The sequence below is a fragment of the Chrysoperla carnea genome, chromosome 3 (genome assembly GCF_905475395.1).
Source record: "Chrysoperla carnea chromosome 3, inChrCarn1.1, whole genome shotgun sequence".
In the NCBI taxonomy this organism is placed as follows: Eukaryota; Metazoa; Arthropoda; class Insecta; order Neuroptera; family Chrysopidae; genus Chrysoperla; species Chrysoperla carnea.
Genome location: NC_058339.1, coordinates 36,959,262 through 36,981,425, shown reverse-complemented (window position 1 = coordinate 36,981,425; position 22,164 = coordinate 36,959,262). Strand labels below are relative to the sequence as shown.

The 22,164-nt window shown below is 28.3% G+C and overlaps 2 protein-coding genes and 1 long non-coding RNA gene across 3 annotated transcripts; 1 reads left to right on the top strand and 2 right to left on the bottom strand.

The window, feature by feature from the left end:
- Positions 1-5,276: 5,276 nt before the first annotated feature.
- On the bottom strand, positions 5,277-11,566 carry LOC123295611. The gene is made up of 3 exons (XR_006535155.1): positions 11,509-11,566; positions 6,223-6,228; positions 5,277-5,288 (listed from the first exon to the last, which is right to left on the bottom strand). It is a non-coding gene; the product is annotated as an uncharacterized LOC123295611 (long non-coding RNA).
- A 3,558-nt stretch (positions 11,567-15,124) lies between these two features.
- On the bottom strand, positions 15,125-17,619 carry LOC123295610 (transmembrane protein 208). Its single transcript, XM_044877022.1, has 4 exons — positions 17,519-17,619; positions 17,295-17,453; positions 16,954-17,090; positions 15,125-15,574 (listed from the first exon to the last, which is right to left on the bottom strand). The coding sequence occupies exons 1-4, from the start codon at positions 17,522-17,524 to the stop codon at positions 15,352-15,354; spliced, it is 525 nt and encodes a 174-aa protein (XP_044732957.1). The 5' UTR covers positions 17,525-17,619; the 3' UTR covers positions 15,125-15,351.
- Positions 17,620-17,788: 169 nt separating this feature from the next.
- On the top strand, positions 17,789-21,932 carry LOC123294540 (palmitoyltransferase ZDHHC3). The gene is made up of 4 exons (XM_044875601.1): positions 17,789-18,238; positions 18,307-18,443; positions 18,699-18,783; positions 19,367-21,932. The coding sequence occupies exons 1-4, from the start codon at positions 17,963-17,965 to the stop codon at positions 19,736-19,738; spliced, it is 870 nt and encodes a 289-aa protein (XP_044731536.1). The 5' UTR covers positions 17,789-17,962; the 3' UTR covers positions 19,739-21,932.
- The last annotated feature ends 232 nt before the right edge of the window (positions 21,933-22,164 follow it).

The window sequence follows — 22,164 nt, the reverse complement described above, 5'->3', positions numbered from 1 at the left end:
ATTGTATTTTATTTTATTTAAAAATACGCGGTATAATAAAATCAATGAAAAATTGAGTTGTTATTGCACAATTTGTACAATTTTGAAATAAGTTGTTAAGGAGATATGCAAGGATTGGATAACACTAGAGATTTAAATAAAACTTTATAAATACATTTTTAGATTAACAAAGTTTCCAAAAATCAAAAAAAAAAATTACATTTTTTTGATATTTAGTCATAATTCGACCTGAGGGGTTCAATTTTGGTCGCTTACCCCTTACAATTGTCAGCGGCGGTCCATCAATTTTCAAAAACAAACAGGTATAGGTCCGTTTCTATCATAACCTAATACAAATTCGTTAAAAATACCATAAATAGTACATAAAAAGTACTACATTTTCATACTATTATTATATCCTCCCCTCCCCGCCGTTTCCGAGCAAAAAAATTTTCAATTGCAAAACTTCAATTTCTCATTACCATCTAGAGAACGGATAAAAATACAGGGTCGTATCAAAATACGTATTCAACTTATCATCAACTTTCTCATTTAAGGTTATCAGTAAAAATCAATAGTTTTCCCCAAAAACAGCATTTTTTCAGAATGTTTCAAAAAATCCGCCAAAAAAGATCTACTTTTATGGATTTTTGTTTTTGATAACATTACAAACCCATCCGTCATGATTACAAAATGAATATCTCGAAAAAGTTGGATTCCAAATTGATTTTTCTGAAAATTTAAGTTGAATTAATTAATTTTAGAAGTCAAATACTTGATACTTGACAGTTTTTACTGTATATGAAATAATTGTAATATTAGTTTAAAAACGACATACTTCTGATTGAGTAGTCAACCCAATACGTGAGTACAATACGTTTGGTTTGATCAAGATATTTATTATGACATAACATAAAAATTGTATTGTACTTACTTTAAATCATCTCTTTTTCTTTAACTTCTGATAACTTTCACAACGCAATTTTTTACATAATAAAACATAAAATTTGGACAAAAAAATACAAAATGATAGTTATTAAAAGATTTTTTGCATATTCTCAAAATTCATGACAACTTGAATTAAAAATATACATCCATATATAAAGAAATAGGATGGACACAGAGTTTCATGAGTAACCATTAGATCTTGGGTTTAATCTAGTTACCCAACCCTGCTATAGCTTATCAGACAGTCTGATTCTAATGCAACAGCACTGTGTAATAAATAGGTAATTGAATTTTGTTTTTGTTATTTTATAATTTTATAAAAGTTCAATAATGTTATTATAATGTTATTAACGATTTATTACACACCCAACAAGTGATTTCAATATTCATAATTACTTTATAACCAATTGGCAAACAAATAAACCATAAATTTATTAATAATAATATCTAATTATAATAATATTATTAATTCATATTTAATGCTTACGTACGAAAAGGACTCCGCAACTAATGTTAATAAAATTTGCTCATATGGGGTTTGGGAGAGTCCACTATTCCCTCTTCCTCATTGAGAATTTCTCCACAAAAATTTATACTAACAATAAAGTCCTGTAAATGCAACCATCCATGAAGCGCATTTCTAATGACTAGTCAACTGTTCAAGCTGTTTCGACATTGGCCATGGACATTCTTTTTGTGTAAAAACCATGTATTGAAAACTTCAATTGCTTTCAACTATAAAATTGCAAGCTTTCACGTAAAATTTAAGACTCAATTTAAGACAAGTGCTCCTTTTCAACTTTTTACCATCTCTAAACATACCTTAGATCGAGAATGTCTGAAGATCAATTAAACTCCGGCCGTTGAGCCGGTTTTCGTGGCCGATTGACTTAAACGAAAAATACCTATGAAATACCTGAATCCGAAAATCAAGGTCGTTACTTCGAAATATATGTCGCTCAATATTAGGAACGCTCAATATATGTCGCTAAAAATTTGTTATAAAATCAACAACAAAAATTCTGGTCTTGATGACTTAACATGATGAATAAAAGTTTGAAATCTCCTCTTAAATGATTCCTGCGCAAGGGCCAGTGCTGAAGATATAAGGGAGAGCTTGCAAAATATGGAAGAATAGACGATTGCTGCTAATAACTGGGGGTTTCTATACGAAAATTGTCGATCGATTCTTTAAGGTAGTACCAGCATGAAATCACTTTTCGACAGATTTGGCCGAATTTTTTTTCTCGGGTTTATAATAGCTTTATTTATGAATTCCTAAAATTTCATAATTTTTGACCGTTTAGATCGCGAGATATTTAAAGACAAAGTTCGCGATTTTGAGGGTCATGTCCCATTTAAAGCATGTAAAATGTCCGGTCTCTCCAACTATTTTTTATGATATTATTATATATTGAAGAAAAAGTAGAAAAAAATGTTTATACAATACAATTCTAAAAAAAAAATTTAGAAATTAATTTTCACTTTCGAGATATTAATTTTGACGTAAATTGATCGAAATTGGGACGTTGGCATAATTATTTCCCATTTTAAACGGTCAAAATTTCTGAAACTTTGGGAATTAATAGTAAGCATTATTAAATTCTTAAATTTAATTTTTCGTTAAATTCTGTCGAAAAAAAAATTGTACCATTGCTTTAACATAGAAACTGCAAATACCATGCTGGAACTACGTTAATTAAATAATAAATCGATAACCTACGGACATGTTTCTAAATGTTTCTACATTTTTGTAAGACTACGATCATTTTATCATTTGATAAGATTCCTTTCATACAATATTTAAAATAATTAAATTATACCAATTTTTCTAAATGTTGACCAACCCAGAGTTGCTAACCACAATACGCGATATGAATATTACGTGCTGCAAAAACGTATGCAATTCTACAGAATAATAAAAATCAACTTTACAATTCCATTCAAGGTTACAATGATGGCATTTTATTAAAATCGGTTGAAAAATCTTAAAGAAACGTTCATAAAATATTGCATTATGGCTGGGCATCAAATAGTACACAAGACGGTATAAGGTCGATCTTCACCCATCTGATAATCAGATGAGACATATTTTTTATGAAATTTTATTGATTTTTAAACATGCCTATCATAGTTTTTATATCGAAAATTGTTCATGGATATTTTTAATTAAATTAATTTTAATCAAGTTTTTACAGGAATAGCTTTTTTCAGGCAAGCCTATACCATTATTTTCGTAGTTAAATTATATTTCTTCTGATACTAACTTCGATTGATTAATAGATCGGTATAGATCTTTTCATACCATATGAATAAGTAAGTCAATATAGATAACTACACCGGTCTGTTAGCCAATCGAAATTGGCTAAATAATTACGAAAATAATCTGTGTAGGTTTGAATGAAAAAAACCATTCATAGAAAAAAAAAAAGATTAAAATTAACTGAATTAAAAATGGTTATGAACACTTTTTAATAGAAAAACTATGATATTAGTGTTTGAAAATAATAAAAAGTATATCGTAAAATTGAAATTAATCATCTTTACTCTCTAGTTTATAAGTAAGTCTATAAATCGATGAGTTTCGAAGTGTAATTACTATTTTTTCCCGTTTTATAAGATTAACTATAATTTTGTGTTACCATCATAGCTTTAGCTGTTTACATAATTTTTGCTTGTTGGAACTAGTCAAAAAATCAGAAAGTTTTAACTCGAAACTTTTCTATCACTTATTTGAGGATTAATTTGTAGTTGCTGCCTTCAAAAGCCTCTTTGGATAGAAAATTGGTAAAAATTATTATAATTGGTTTTCACTGATTATAAAATAAATGTTCACAAAAAATATTAAAATTTTCTTTTAAAAGAAATATTTTTTAATGACAATAATTTCCCAGCTATAATTATTATAACAATAGCAACGCATCTTACTTCAATTTTTTGTAATTTTTATGTCTTCAATAAATCCAGAAACAAGCATATACACTTCTTGATTACCTTGTATTTGTATATTATCTCGTGCAATTCACGTAAGTTTCCAGCTAGGGTAAATAAACTTATACAGTATATACAATTAAGACTTATACAGGCACCATAGGGAACATTTGTTTATTACTTGTTTTATGAAAAAAAATTATCTATTCTTGAGAAAAAGTCCTGATTTCGTAAATTACTCAGAATCATTCAAACTTGTGTTATAATAATTTCCTTTATTTCTTTATTTATATCGCAGATGTTCAATGCCTTTCTTCTATACTCATTACTTGTTTTACCTACTATTTCTAGAAAAAGAAAGGGGAGAAAAACATTTTTCGTGAATAGAGGGCATATGAGTTTATAACACCAAATTTTTCAATACATACATTAGTAGAAAGTAAATTTCATTTGCGTGGTTTAAAAATGCTGTATTGATTACTAAAGACCTAGATTACTTTAAATAGATACCAGAACTAGATTTTCAATTAATGATTTTTCTAATCGTACTTATTGATTCAAGTATAGTAAATTTATTAAATCAAGAGAACTATATGTTTTAGTGGGAGATATATGTAATTCTAATAAATCTTATATTTGTTCTAGAAAATTTAAGTAAAAAGTGGATCAAGGTATAAATATAATAAAGTTCAAGTTAGCTACAGATAATGAATAATATTTACCTACCAAAGAATCGAATTATCTTTTATATTACTCTAAGCTGTTATAGCATACCTACATTTTCAATGATGAGGCAAAGAAGAAAAAATTCAGAAGTTCTTTCGAAGGTAGGTGTTCACTTTTTCAAGAAAATTTTAAACGTTCCTTGGTGTAAGACAACGAACGTTTAATGAATTAGAAATACACCGAAAGAAATGCATTTTTGAGGTAAACTTGCGTAAAGAATATATATACATATATATATGTACTCACTGATTAGCGCTGCCATTATCAGCCGCTTAACAGATTTTCGTTAAAAAGGAAGCCAAAAATCATCTCGATTAAGCCAACGTTCAAATAAAAAATGGTGTTGGAATTTCACAAAGAATTCAAACATAAAACACCATAAAACATTTTAAGAACGTCAATATGTTAAAATCACCCGAAATTTAAGATATTTTTATTAAAAAACAATTAAAGACTTTTAATGACGTACGTATAATGGTGTTTTTGGGGTCACTGATATCGAATTAAAAATTCCACCGAAATAAAAAATATCATTTTTTTGAAGAACAGCAACTTCAAAAACATCCTTAGATGCCTCAAAAAGGCTTAAATTTAAAAAAAAAATGGTATTACTTATTTAGGGGGTTTACTTATGTAGACTGGAAGAGTAGGAGAGGTAACAATAGAGGGTAGAACCGAAACTGCAAAAACGGGGAAAATTTTTTCTCGCCACTCAGATCCTCGGTCCCCGGTTACCTGGCTGATGTTTTGGCAAACTGTTTTTAACTACAATTTTAACATTCTTTCAAAACAACAGCCACGTGCCTAATCGTTGCAAAAAAAAATTGTTTTTTTTTGTATGTCTGGCACTCCACTCAGACCTACGGTCCCCGGTTGCCTGGCAGATGTTCCGGCATTTGTTAAAATAGCCTTGAATCTTTATTTTCCGCATCAGAAACATCAAGTTTATGTGTGTGCGGCATGCATTTTTTGAATATTAATATAAAACTAAATTTCGTCCGACATGGTTAACCAACAAAAATTTTATTGCGTACGATTTGTAAATAAATGCAAATCAATTGTTTATAAACTCTACGCAATAACTACAAAAATTTAACAACTAAAAAATGAAAATAAAATCAAAGTTCACGTGTAATTCTATTTGAATTTCAAAACAACAGAGATGGTCATGGTTCAAATGTTTTCTTGTGTTAATATATTTTAACAGAATTAAAAGATAATGTAATGCATGTAATTTACACTTCATGTAAATTAAAATTTTATTAATTGTATCATCAAATTTCTCTAATGGTTTAGTACCTAATTACTGTAGGAAATGGAGCATTTCAGGTTGCACTTCCATGAAATAATATAACTTTTTATGGGATCCGACTCAAAATGTTCGGATGTATGCTTTTCTATGCGCACAGCGCGCTTAGAAGTTCGCCCAAACTAATTCTGATGAAAAATCATGAAATTTGAAAACACAGTAATTGGATCTTACTTCGGGGTATTCTAAGCATTTTTCATGCCGTGATTTTTTTTCTAAAAATCACCATTTTTGTGAAACAAGTGATTGAAAAAAAAAAACTAATTTTGATGAAAATTTGAAATTGTCGAAATTAAAGATTACTGTGTTATTGCGATCAAATATTTGACTTGAAACTTATTATTTCTCATATTTTGGATGATTATAAACAATTTTAATATCTGAACTCTTTTCCCCTCATGTCACCGTTTTTGAGATATAAGCGTTATAAAAAAATGCTTAGAATACTCTAAAATATAAGAACCAATAACTGTTTTCTCAAATTTCATGATTTTTCAGCAGAGTTAGCTTGGGTAAAATTCTGAACACACTTTCCAATCAATATGACTTTGTTCTACACACCCATATGAAAATTTTGAGCCGTATCTCATCAAAAGTTATATTGTTCCATAGAATTACAACTTTTTGACCTTTTTTCGACATTATTTGTTACAGTAAATTAGTTCTTAACAAATATAAAATAAAAATTTGTTTAACAATTATGATTAAATATACTTATAGGTAAATCAAACAAATCATACATTATCTAACTATGATCTATGATCAGCTCACTGATTTCTAAATTACATTTTTTTCTCTTGTCCAATTATGTAATTGAATCAGTTTAGAGAAAGGAAGTTAAAAAAATGCATCATAATTTTTTTTTTTCATTAATTTTTATACAAAAATTAATTTTAAGACAATGCGGATATACTTAAATTATTGTGGACCCATTGCGAATTAAAACTGATATGATAGGTAAATACCGGAAAAAAATGAATCACGCAATGCAATTTTCATAATATGTTATACTTTTAATTCGTTTTCGTCAAAATTATTATTTTTTACTTTCTATAGGTAATTTAAGTTTAATCATTTCATAACAACTTATCCATGCGTAAATCTTGAGATAATCTAAGCTAAAATCTTTTTACTTTTACTGATTGATTGATCGACAAACAATGATAAGCAAAATTATTTTCGGTCTTGCGCAGTGTTGGTCTTGGTCTTGCCAATTTTTTAAGAACTAAACCAAAAACAATATATTTATCACTTCGACAAGACCAATAACAAGACCAAGCAACCAAGATTCAAGACCAAGATCAAGACGCAACTCTGTAAAAACCGAGACCTAATTCTGCAATACCAAGACTTATTTTTGTAACACTAAAACTCGTAACAAGACTTCTACCAAACTTATTGTCGAAAATAATTCTATATTCTAAAAAATATAATAATAATTTTACAATAAAATAAATTCTAACTTTCCAATATTCTAATAAATCTGAATATTTTACACTAAAATAAGCAATTTAATCTAAATATAATATTTCTATAAACAAATATTTAAAGAACTTTATAAGTAAATTCTTACATTAAAATGATTTCTCAAATAATATTTTAATTAAGTATTTCCAATAATTTTTCTTCAAAAAATTTATTTACAATGACACAAAATAATTAATAACATGTGTATATAAATTCTTACATTTATATTTCTTTGTAAGGTAGTACTATCGGTAATAGACTTTGCATTCAGAATTTAATGAAACTTGGCATAGTTGTCCATTATTATATCATAATTAACCAGTTAAATTTGTAGGGGCCTTCAAAGAACTGAGAAAAAGATATTTTAACATTGATACTCATGGGAAATCACAGATTTTATTTTATTTCACAAAACTGGACGTTCAGATTTTCAGTTCTCTGAAGGCCCCTAAAAATTTAACTGGGTAATTATGATATAATAATGGAGAACTATGCCAAGTTTCATTAAATTCTGAATACAAAGTCTATAATTACCGATAGTACAACCTTAGAGCGATAAAAATAAAAAAATATAATATTTCTAAGCAAATATTTTAAGAATTTTATAAGTAAATTCTTACATTACAAATTACGATACATTACAATGCATTAAAATATTTTTGCAAATAATTTTTTTTATTATTTCCAATAATTTTTCTTCAAAACATTTATTTACAATGACACAAAATAACCAATAACAATATGCGTATATAAATTCTAATACATTTACGTTTCTTTAATGCGTTAAAAAACAAAATAAAATAAAATTTTCTTTCGTATTTTAATTAAAACCAGAGAAATAAAGAAAAAACAACCAATCTTCTAACTTTCGATATAACACAGTTTGGGTGAAAGACTCTGATTATCAGTGGTGGATTTACACTAGGGGCAGTCGGGGCTAGTGCCCAGGGCGGCAAATTTTCTAGGGCGGCAAAATTTGGAATGTGAGAAAATATTTTCTATACAATATATAATTAACTAATTCTTTTAAATAAACATTTTATTTTTCAAGAAATATAATTTATGCATTATGTATCAAATCAAAATTTTGTATATTATAATATAGGAAATTTAAGTGAAAACTATTAAAATAGTTTACTTATTTCCATAAAGGTTTGCAAAAATAAAATTTGATATTTTTATTTTCTGGAATTGATAAATTAATATAGTTTTTTTGAAGAATTAAAAATATTTTCAAATTATGTATGTCTTTTTGATAACAGAAACTTTAATTGATCAATGAATTTTCCTAAAATTGGAGAATTATCAAATAATACTAATTAATTTTAATTTAAAAGAACAGTAATAATAATATGTAATACATAATAAATTTTCTGCAATTAATTAGTTATTCTAATTTTTTTTAAATAAGATATCAAAACTATTAAAATAAAATTTCAGTCATAGGGCGGCATTTTCTAAAGTGCCCCAGGGCGGCAGAAATTTAAATCCGGCCCTGCTGATTATATCTATTCTCGTTCTATTTTATAGATAATATATAAGTAAATAATTGTTAAACTTTGTATAATTATTATTAAAACTAAAACTACAAAAATTCTGAAATAATACCTACAAGACTTACTTATACTTAAAAGTTGAAAACATGCTTGATGCAAGATCAAAAACAAGACTCGATTGACCGAGACCAAGACTGAGATTATTTTGTAAAACTAAGACCAAGACCAAGGCACATCTCTGCAAGACCAAAATTCTATTTTGCAAGGCCAAGACATATTTTTGCAAGATCAATACCAATTGATATTAAGACCAAGACTAAAACTAATAATGCAAAACGACTATCAAGATACAATAGTCAAGATAACTATGGTCTTGGTATTGTTTTTTCTCTCTATCTCTAGATAGCTAGAATAATTAATTAATAACTTTTTTTAATTTAGAATTTTTTTTAGAAAGTTAGTTTTTAATTTTCGAATGTGAAGGACGATAAAATCGTTTAAAAGACTATACACAGCTCTTACAAAACAATTTGACGTTTGAAACAAGCGAAAGTATTCACAGCATTATAATTTACACAGTTGCAAGCAGGAAAATGAAATTGGATCACCTTTATTTAACCGATTATAATGCAAAATGAGTTCATGCTGTTGTGTTTTCATATAAAAATTACACTAATTACCCAACTGAGTAAAGCAAAGGAGTGGTAATGTGTTTTTCAGTCTATGTCTGTTCCTATGTGAAACACTAGATACCAAACGCGTCTGTCGATTTTGATGATTCTTACGTCAATCGATTTGTCTTAGAAAATCCAATGTGGCGACTACCAGACGCCATATTGTAAAAAAGAAAAAAATCAATTTCGGCGAACTTTGTCAAGTAGGGTATCATTGAATAGCTAGTAGATAGACAAATCGATTAACGTAATAATCATTAAAATCGCTTCAGGCGTTCGGTCTCTAGAGCGCCTCAAAAGACCAAACATACATACCATAGAATGAAAATGAAAGTCGACAAACTATGGTAAATGAGGTATCATTGAATAGGTATTTGAAAATCCTAACTAAAAAGGGTAAAATAAATAAAAAATTATTTAAAAAATCAAAAAACCCGAATCAGAAAAGAAAAAACAAGTACAGCAGTTTACATAGCGACTTTAACAGTCGGGACCCATTATTGTGAAAATTCGAGCCGGTGTAGATTTTAATTTGTCAGGACTGTTAAAGTCGCTATGTAAACTGCTGTAATTGTTGTTTTCTTTTCAGTTTATATTTAACTCGGGTTTTCTGATTTTTTAATAATTGTTTTTATATGCATTTTTTTGAAGTTGCTGACATAAACAAATATTTTAATTATAATATTTACAATAATTATCAAGGTAAGTCGAACAAAAAGTAGATATGGCAAAACTTTTAATTTCCAATGTTCCTCTATTATACATGTATATATGAAATATATCAAGGTATACTAAGTTTAGTCTGTTTAGTTTGTAACGCTTAAAAATATTGATCCTACAAACAAAATTTTACTATAGGTGTTCATAAAATCTCCTAATTAGTCCATTTCCAGTTGTCTGTTTGTCCGTCTGTGATAACTCAAAAACGAAAAGAGATATCAAGCTGAAATTTTTAAAGCGTGCGTGCTTAGGACGTAAAAAATGAGTTTGAGTTTGTAAATGAGCAACATAAGTCAATTGGGTCTTGTAAACCGTTAGACATATAACAGACTTTTGCTTGAAACATGTATGTATGGGGCTATCTAAGATTACGTAATAAACATTGTCTATACATGGTATTTCAACAATTAACTCAGTCAATTGTTTGTTTTACTTGTTTTAAAATGATTCATTATTTTATTTTATTCACCAACCCGCCTACGAGCAACAACTGCTATAAATGCGGTTAACAAAAAAAATTTGAGTTTTAATTACTAGTTATTTACATTCATCAAATGGAACACTGGTTCTCGAGATATCTATCAGCTTCCTAAAAAACTGATACGTCATATTTATAAAAAAAAAAATCAGCATACAATAGATACGTTCAAATAAATACGTTGAGAATTTCAACCATAAGAACCATTGACGTTAAGAGTTCTGAACTAACAAAATAGTTCTGTAAATGCAAATATTTATGAAACGCATTCCACTGGCTAGTCAGCTGTTCAAGCTTTTTCGACATTTATTTGCATTTATTGATCTTTAGACTGTAGGCCATGGATATTCCCCCCTTTTTCTGTAAAAAACCATGCATTGAAATTATTGAAAACAAAAATGTAAGTATCCGTACATACCGTACATCCATTTGGTTCTGACACATTTATAAGATCGATTTTTGAATCATCGTAATATTTTACTAAATTTCGCTCTTCCAGCAACATAAAAATTTTCTTGCGCTCAACTTTTTGAACCACATTCTTCCATTTTGCACGATGATTTCGATGACATTCTGTGTCCACAAGGTTAAACTTTGGCGAAAACTCATTGTCAGGCAGGACGTCAAAAATTAACTCGAAGCACTCGAGTATATTTGCAATGAAGATACATTTCTCTTTTTCAACTTTTTGTCGTCTAAAAACACACCTTAGGTCAACAATGCCTGAAGAACTGTTAAAAAGTCTTACCTCGCTCAATATACATCGAGGTGTTTCTATACTTCGCAGAATTAAGTTATAGGAAAATAGTGACTGAATATCACATTTTAACATAATGAAATGTTCTCTTACTCGAAAAAAAAGTTTCTTGTTTTTATTGTTCTGACCCTACACGATAAACAAAAATTAGAACCCTTCCTTGGACGACTCCTGCGCAAGGACCCGCCACCAGCTTTAAATAAATGCGCTTTTCCCATCCTTACCTACCTTATATATTTCCTACTTCGTTGTAGTTAAGACCATTTAAATCGGGGATTACCCGATTACAATAAGTTTGTTTAGTTAGGTTGACGAGTTCAATCAGTTGTGGTTTTATGCTTATTGTGCAATTCCTGTAAATTTATAAGAAAGAAAAGAAATTTATCACAATAAAAAGTATAGGAATTTTATTTAAACATATATTTACAATCATATAAATTGTTTTATAATAAAAAATGGACATAATTCATATTATTTTATGAATATACAATTTAATATATTATAAAAACTACCAAAAAATCGGTAGAAATTTTCATCAGTACAGTGAAAAATATTTACAGTTTTCTCATTTCGTTTTAATTAAAAACATTTAACATTTTTTTTATTGAATACTTGTGTTAATAATTATATAAAGTCACAATGAATTGATTTGCTTGTTACCTCTATAGACCTTGTAGTATGTTATTTAGATCAGGCATGGGCAAATGTGACTCAGAGAAGTCCCTCAGGTTTCTGTAACTAAATAACGAGCAAGACAGCGACAACCTAACTAGTGTGAACCAATAATACGAGTAAGACAGAGAGACAACATTTTTTTTCTTCCTATCTCATTACTATTAGAAAAACTGAGATAGGTAGAAAAGTCGTATACCCGTCTCACTTCCTCCTCTATGAGCTTGGATAAAGAGTCACACAATAAAGTCAATTGCATACAATAAAGTTATAACAATGGTGACTTCGACTTAAAATGACTCGCCCATGCCTGATTTAGATTATAGAAGTATTGTTAATGACAAAAAAACATGCATACAATTATAGAATGAGAGTTATATAACAGGGAGTTATAACTGCCAGATGGAATAATTGAATACAAAACCAGAATAATTTCGTATATCTTCTGTATCCAGCTCGTACTCTAGATTTCCTCGTATAATTGGATACAAAAATAGAAATTCAAAAATTTAAACTTTGCGTTAAAAAAATTTACCGCCAAAGGAATATAGTTTATTTGAGGCTAGACTGATAGTTTAAAATTTAGGACAATTAAAAGGTGACTAAAAATGATAAATAAATAAATTATATAATCAGATTTGATTCGGAATAAGGTTTGATTTGTAATAAAAAGATTTGAGTTTCCGTGTCCCAACGGCATAAAAAAGCTTGTCTCTACTGGCAATCCAGGTTATAAACGATTTATTCTAAATATTTTAAACGGATTTAAAGATATTATAAACGGTGAAATCAGGGACGGTCATAGCATTATCAGGCCTTGTCTCACAAAATAAAATGATTTATTGGTTATTAAGCTCATTAGAATCTTAGTTTCAGATGTATCGAAATTGTGAATTAAAAAAAAATTTTTTTCATAGACTCATAAATGTTTCAAGTTCTGATCATTCTTTGTTATTTTAACGTCTCTTTTAAAGAGCACCTGGTGCAAGGACACCATTCTCATCAACCTAGGACTGCCACTGAGAAATACCAGAGCCATCTTTTCCTCTTCACGAAAAAAAAAAGATTTATTAGTTTTGTTACGATGACGTAATTTTGCGAAGAATTCTTTAAATATCTGGGTCTGCGCTCTAATAACTGCAATTTTCGTTCGATCTGAACAAAGTGTGATATATTGCTTTTAATATTAGAAAAGCTCAGTTCATTAATGGGCAATATTGGAGCGTGCAAATAGGGGTTAATTGGGGTGGTGAAACACATTTTTTGTAATTTCTCAATTAATATTAGTAAAAATGTAATTTTTACTAAGAATTTTTGAACTATAAATTTTACTACACTTTATCATCTGAACTTTTAGTAAGAAACGTCTTCGTAAATTAGAATATTGAATTTGTATAATTTCTCAACAAGTGGTAATTTTAAGCTCCTGCACGAAAAATTTTGTTATATTTTCAATTATAGTAAGTTAACTTGTTGAGCCCACTGAGGGGTATAATAAATTAAGTAAAATAAGATCAGCAAGGTTTTTTTATAAAATGAGCTATTTTGTCCATTCTGAGTGTTGTAAAAAGATGTAAATTTCATTAAATTTTGCCATTCACCCTGCTCGTAATTCTTCCGTATATTATCTTGAATTGGCAAAAAAATATCTTGAATAAATTGTTCAGCAACTCTTAGACTAATTTAATAACCATTAATCAATCATGGATAATGATGGATAATTAAAAACATTCAATTAACTACACAACAACATAAAAATATCTAACTCTAACTACTCGATACATGAAAAGTGAAGGTTTTTTTTTATTGACATTATGTAATAATTTTGTTAGACAAATTTATATCAGAGTGTTCTCCATTGGGGATAAATAAAACAGTGTTTTACTTCACTCATAAGCATATTTTGCATGATTAAATTGGATCATAACACAGAGGGTGATCTTTCTAATAATAGATTTCTAAAATTAGATAAAAATGCAAAGATAATTATGTTAGTAAAAAGGACAAAAAAACTGTATTAGATAATTTTTTAACAGATTAATTTATAATATTTGCTATTATATTTTCCAATTTTGAAAACCAATCTTAATATCAAGATAAGACATAATAAAATATTAAAATTTTCGAACATCTAACCTCAGGAAATCCAACACTTAGTCGATGAAGACGATAAAAGAATTAAAATAACGACCAAACACAGATCATTTTGAACATATTTTGCAGAAAAATGAATACCGCTTGCTACAATTTTCTTTGCATAAACATATTTGCGATAGTTCTTTTCAAATATGATTAATAATAGTCTAATAATTTCAAAAAACTTTGGAATAGTTAAAAATTGCACATTAAAAGAGTGAATAACATCAATTTTATAACTTATATTAAGTTAGCGAACCATTTTTCGAATTTTCCAACTTTACCATACTAAGAATTTGCCGTTATTTATTCGTAAATTATTTCGAATTTTGGGAAATTCGAAAAGTTGTGCAATAACTTAGCCCGATAACTTAGTATATCGGGTGTTAAAAATTCCGAAACAGCAATCAAGCTACTAAAATGATGATTTTAGGAAAAAAAAAGTTGAATAAATTCTGAAGTTGAAGATGGCCTTAACTTTCTTAAACATTGAAATGTAGATTCTAAAATTTTACTGTTAGGGGAGAAAGAGGAAAAGTTTAAATTAAAAAGTTGTTCGTCATAAAAAATCCAACAACATTTGTTCTAAAATGTTTTGAGAATTCAATAGATTTGGCTGAAATTAAATCAAAATTCTAATTATTCTTTCATGGAAAGTTTTTACGTTGACATTCTTATCATAGAAAGAGACAAGGTTGGTTTGTAAAATACTTTTTTCGAAAATTCACCAGTCAAAAATTATTCTGCTGTTCTAATATTCCGTAGATATTTTTATAGATTTAACAAAAACAATGCTGCCAATAATTTTGGAAATATAAGTAATAAATTAATTAAGAGTCACACTAATAAACTGATTTTTTCCAAAAATATGCAAAATAATGGGTCAAATCAAAAACTGTGTATATAAATTTGTCTTTCAAATTATACGCTCAATGTGTAATATTCAAACTAAAAACAAAAATTATAAACCAATATCTATTAAATTACGTGACCAGCCAAAACAAAAATAAATAAATAACAAAAAAAAAGGATGAACAAAACGTTTCAGTCATACATTTTTAACGCATTCGTCTCATTTTACGTTCTAATTTCTTTTGTTTCTTTTCATTTTTCTCTTCTTCGTTTGGTGGTGCTTGTTGGAAGAAATATGGTGATAATAAATTCACCCATAGTAACCAAAAACCACGTATTGGTGCAAGAAGCCATAATAGCCAAAAGTAATTTGATATTAATGCTAATAATTGACAGCCAGCTGTTAATATTATTAAATCTTTCACGTGCCTACAAAAAATAATCTTATTTAGTTGCAGTTAATTTTTCTTTACGAATTGTGGCATTCATGACAAGAGCAATTCATACCATTTTTATTTGCGATTGATAAAATAAAATCGGTTTAGTAGTTTTTTCTTTGAGCATATTATGTACTATTTAAATGCATTTACGGGGTTCCTACGTAGAGGATAGGGAGATGGTAGGAATTTTTGAACATTTTATTATTAGAATTAGCTGACAGTTCAAGTCACTATTCAAGAAAGAGGTACTAATTCCCGATTTAAAATTAATATTTCATGTTTACCTACTCTTTTAAGTCTACATGCCCTATAAGTTTTGGATTGTAAAATGAAAATTTATCACTTTTAAACGTGCAAAAGAAAAGAATTGATAATCTAAGAAAATCCCAACTAAAAGAAGATATCACAAAATTTATGAGGTGTAACATAAACAGGAGTTTTCTTATGGTGGAAATTTATTGTGAATGCCTCTGTATTATGGATTATCTCTTCCACAATCCTTACACTGTATACAGGGTGTTCTGTTATTCATAGCAGAAAATTGTACCACTAAATTAAGCTTATCAAGACAAATGGAAAAGCTCTATACCAAATTTCCATTTGAGGCCTGAGGCGGAAGATGTAACTATGGGAAAATAGAAAGATTTATGGATTCACAGACCTATCAAATTCATTAAATTAGTAGGTGTCAATTTAGAATATAGAGTGGACTATCATAAAACAATAATTGATTGTAAATTGATTGCGTTAGGTAGTGAATACTAAAAAAAATATTTTGTTGTTATTATTTATAAAGAAAACAAAAATATGATTCACCAATATAATATATTGGGGGAATAAATTGTGTAATACAGAACACAAAATCTTAAACATTGTCTCACTTTATAACGTCAACACACAACATACATACTTTGGTTTGTCTCGAAGATATGTATCTAAGCATAAATTTAGCAAAACGGACTGGTCCGTTTTGCTAAATTAATGCTTACGGTATGTAATATCGCACGATAGGTTGCGTACAACACTTAATTTACAAAGAAAAGCAGTGTAGGTTTTAATGGGTTAGTTTTTATAATAACATAAGTAGCCAAATAGAGCTTTTTTGTAATAATTTTACATTTAGAGACGCCTTCCACTATGATAAAACACATCCTCTATTTAAGGAGTGTTTTATTGGTTTCATTCAAAATTTTATTGAACTATGATTCGCTAAAGATATATTAATTTATTTTGTTAATTATCTCGCAAAGTAGGCTTCATATCCAAAAGTGGAAAATAACTTTTTCCTTCGTCGTTATGAGCTTATTCTGCAGGATGACGATCTGCAGTCAATAACAGAACGCCCTGTTTATATTTCATTAAACTTACTCTGCTAAGCCTCCTTCCATATTTAAGTCAGTACCACTATCCAAAATTTGACCATTTTCTGCAATTGTTGTTCGTGCTATATATTTCATAAATTGGAAAGCTGCGATGTAAATAGTGGATGAAAATATCAAAAGTAACTGAAATATGTACAAAATTATTTTTAGTATCCCACTGTTTGAGTTTAGAGTCTTGTGTGTTTCTTAAAAATGTAGGAAAGCAATATCTAACAGCATTTAAACAAATTTCAAACATTAATTGATGAATGAATATCTTTTTGATATCAAATTTAGGGTGTTCAAGATTATTTAAAATTTGTAAACTCTAAAATAGTCAAAACTTACAATTGCAGACCATGTAAATATATTCGAAAATATACATAATCCAATCAAATTAATAGTGTTTGCTCCTAAAGCCATATTTCGATAATAGTTTAAAGTGGATATATTTTCGGCAACAATTTGCTTAGCACCTTTAGTACCAACTTTTCCTTTTTGTTGTGGCTAAAACATAAAATAAAAACAATAAATATAAATACAAATTAGATAATTTATTAAAAAATACTCACTGCCATGTTTACGATATGTTAAAAAATTTAAATAATTCTAAAATACTGAAAAGTCATCTGCATAATTTCTTTCTACAACTCCACGTTGTAGGCAAGTTGTATGTTGTAAAAGAAATTATAGTTTACTTTCTCTTTTGTAAACGTAAAATGTAAATGTGATAGAAAGAAATAAGAATATATGCTAGTTTACAAACCCTGTTGGTGATATTTCAAAGTAAATCAATTTCTGTGAAGATGTCAATGACTGTCAAAACAAAACTATACAATTGACCGACACACCTTTCAAAATATTTTTTTAAAGATAATTCGAAAATGTTAACGAAAGATAATGTTAAGTTTAAGTAAAAGCAATGAATGTTAAATAAAAATATCTTAACATTGAGAAATGAGAAGACTGTTATGTTTAAGTAAAAAAAAGAGGGTTATGTTAATTCTACAATAGAAATGGATTACGAGGAATATGAATATCAAGCATTTCGGCATGAAGTCGACCTGCATAATCGTTGCTGTGCAGGTCGATTGTGGTGTATTCGTGATATATGTGGTATAATTTGTGTAATATTAACATGGTTCCTTATTATGTATGCAGAGTTTGTTGTTATGTGTGTAATGCTTTTACCGAGCCCATATCCCATTTATAGCATCGTTAATATGATCATTTTTAATATGGGCTCATTCTTGGCGATTGCTTCACATATACGTACCATGTGTACAGATCCGGTACATATTATTTTACATAGTTTCTATTTTTTTTAAGTTCGTTATCACTAATAGTTTATTTTTTTAAGGGGGCTGTACCGAAAGGCAATGCTACAAAAGATATGATTCAACAAATGGGCTTTAAGAAGGGTCAAGTGATATTTAAATGTCAGAAATGTTGTAGTATCAAACCGGAAAGAGCTCATCATTGCTCAGTTTGCCAGCGGTGAGTATCCCATTTTTTAAAGGATCTTGAGAAGAAGGTGTACGGTGTGAAATTTATACAAACACGAATTCTTCGAAAATTACACATAAGAATTTCGTTTAAATTAGACTCTTGATAAAAACTGCGTAGTTTTATTTACATTAATTTCGTTTAAATTAGACTCTTGATAAAAACTGCGTAGTTTTATTTACATTACATAACAATAACATAACAATGGCTCGATTACAGTTTTTTAACACAAATTATTTTTTACAGTTGTATACGTAAAATGGACCATCACTGTCCTTGGGTGAATAATTGTGTGGGCGAAAACAATCAAAAATATTTCGTTCTTTTCACGGTAAGTAGAAATTTGATACGATTAAGATTTCCGTGATGTTGAGGTTTTTCCAAACAGATTAAATTAAAGCGAAAATAAAGACTAAAATTGATAGTACCCTGAAGAAATACGCACTTACATAATTTTGCTTATTAGTAGTATAATTTTAATGTGAATTTTTCAAAGGTATTAAGTCGACCCAAACGAGTATCAAAACCCTTTAAATCAAGATTAATTCAACCCAAAATACTTTAAACTCACAGCGACAAAATTAGCACAATCTATGCCACTAATTTGCTTACGTGTCAATATCTCGAAAATTGAGCGAGGAATCGAAAAGTAGTATTATTTTCGTTATATTTTACATGGTAGTCAACTGACTCCTGGGAACTAGATCGATACTGTGCCACTTTTATCAAAACGACATAATATCTTTTTCATTCATCACTCCAGACTCTGTTGTTTGAGAGAACTCACGGATAATGATGGATATAATTCAGCCAAAAATAGCTTTAAAGAAACATGAGATACCTTTCTATTTAAATTTTCATAAATATTCCCATAAATTTCGAATAAAGTTTACTAAAACGTGTTTCCTTTACAGTTTTACATTGCAACAATATCAATTCATGCATTATTTTTATCCGTAAATCAATTTATCATGTGCATCAAACATGAATGGAAAGAATGTACAACATATTCACCACCTGCAACAGTTGTGTTACTCTTATTTTTGGTATTTGAAGCATTATTATTTGCAATATTCACAGCAGTAATGTTAGGTACACAATTACAAGCAATATGGAATGATGAAACTGGTATTGAACAATTAAAAAAAGAGGAAGCAAGATGGGTGAAAAAATCACGTTGGAAAAGTATACAATCTGTATTTGGTCGTTTTTCACTAGGATGGTTTTCACCATTTACGCGACCATCACCTAAAACTAAACTTGAAAGTTATTTGTATTCGGTGTAAAAAAACAAACTTTTTTTAAATCTTTTTTAATTTGTACTTTAAAAAATATTTTCAAAATGGTTCTAAAAATAATTTTACTACTTTTTAAAAATATTCGAATTTTAATAAACTTAAAATATTATAGCTAAATCAAGAATAAAAAAAGGCTTTAAGAGTGAAAACATTAATTAAACCCACCAAAGTGTACACGTATTAATTGGATATCTACGTTTGATTCTGGGCTATAACTATTTTAAAATAATCATGAATTCAACGTTGCATTTTATTAAATACATTAGAACAGACTGGTATCATTCAATCGTGTTAAATCGGTATCTAGCCCAGAAAAGAAGCAGTCAGTGTACCAAATTGTTGGAATTCTTTCATACAAGAGAAGTTTTACTCCAGTTTACTTTGTAAAGTAAAGAATTGTCGTTTTTATGGCTTATAATCGAGGAAATAAAACATTTGACTGAGGAATCAACTCCGCTCCATTAAATTTTTATAGGAACCGGTGGAAAATATGTATCTGAGTGTAGGTGTACTCAACAAAATCATAATATTGCGAACTGAAGTTGGAAAGAAATTTCCTATTTCCGGACACCGCATCCTTTTGTTTTAATATTTAAAAAAAAAAACTATTGGATTTTATATTTTGGACGATTATAAGCATTTTTGATCCTTGAAAAATGCCATCTATGATTTTATTTTCTCGATTATTCATTGTCGTTGGAACGAATCCCTACAATTTAATATGCGTGGTGCATAAGACACCTTAATAGGACACGAATTTGGATTTATAAGATAAAAAATATTATTTCCTGTCACAAAATATCCTCCTATGTGTACAAGGGAAAATGATTTTTAAGAATCTAGAAATTATTTGTATCTATATAAGATGACTTCTTTCATTAAAACTTTTTCTAAAACTAACCGATATGCTTCTTTTTATTCTTGAGACAGTTCTAATATTCTATGGTAATAAATGTTTATAAAATAGTATTGTACATTAACTTTTATGTGTAATTTTTAAAAGACAGTAAATTTACTTACGTGTGCTAAAATGTGTAAAAAATTTATCTTAAATTCTTTATATACGGTGGAACGATGTGAATTTGATTGGATCCATTATTAGTATTTTGCATTTGAAATTCTATTTCAAATTTTGCATTTTCAATATTTCTTTATTTCAAAGTATCTGATATCGTAATGAATAAGTTCAAATAAATGAAAATCAAAATACTTTACAAGTAATTTGGAACGAGTATAATGGCTGTGAATTTTAGAAAAAGAAACTGTTCTTACGATTTGAAGGAAGCCATTTATTGGATAACTTGTTGGAGAATAGTAAATCTTATGAATTGTTGAAAAAATATAGATTATATCTTTAAGCCTCAACATTTTTACGAAAATAAAAGGACTCACATTTCGTACTCCTCTCTTGATTCAACTTTTTTCTTTACGACATGATTTTTAAACGATGTTTAATTGGAGTAATACCAACGATTCCACTGTATATTAAAAATCAAAGTTTGTACAATAAATCTTTCTCACGTTTCTTTATGCCTTTGAATGTACTAAATTTTGTAAAATCTCTCATAGTTTAGTGTGATCTTATTATTCATTATTCATTTCATCGTTAGGTTTAATATTATATACTTTTTTTTTAGATAAATGGTTTCATACCATATTCGTTAAAGGACTGATTGCTTATCGTTGTTTTCGTTTATTTAAATATTTTAAAATTTTTAAGTGTGCAATTACCATATTCACTATGATCCAGTATGAGTTACGTCGGACTAAATCTAATTAGGTGGATCTTAATATCCAACGAAGATCAAAATGGGTCATTGTGTATAGGATCATACCCTTTTGCAATTTTACACTACTTCTTTATATTCCACTACTTAATATATAGAACGTCTCGTAATGATTGGATTCGAAGCAAGAGATGAATTTTTTTAAAGCTACAACTACTTATGCAATTATTTATATAAATTCATCACATCTCCTTTATTCTCTACATCACTGTATTGCCCGGCTACGGTCATTACGGGACCCCTTTTATAATGAACTGACCCACAAAATAAATTTTAATTTTAATTAAATATCGTTTTGTGATTTATAAATAAACTTGTGGGTAAGCACTATAATATTTTTGTACAGCTATTGTAAGACCTGACATTTTTATGTTGTGTTTTTAATTATTAGGTGATTTTCTATTTACAAAAAAATGTTTTAAAATTAATTAATTTTGTTATTGTTGTCATTGTTAAAAATTCTTATTTATTTATTATTTCCTAGGAAGAGCAAAGAAACGCATATCTCAAATGACTAAAATTTAAATCCAATGCAACAAATTTTGCTTTAAATTTCGTCAGTTTTAACAACTTCTCTCCTACAATAGAACTCAAATGAAATTAAAATTTACAAAGATATTTTCAATG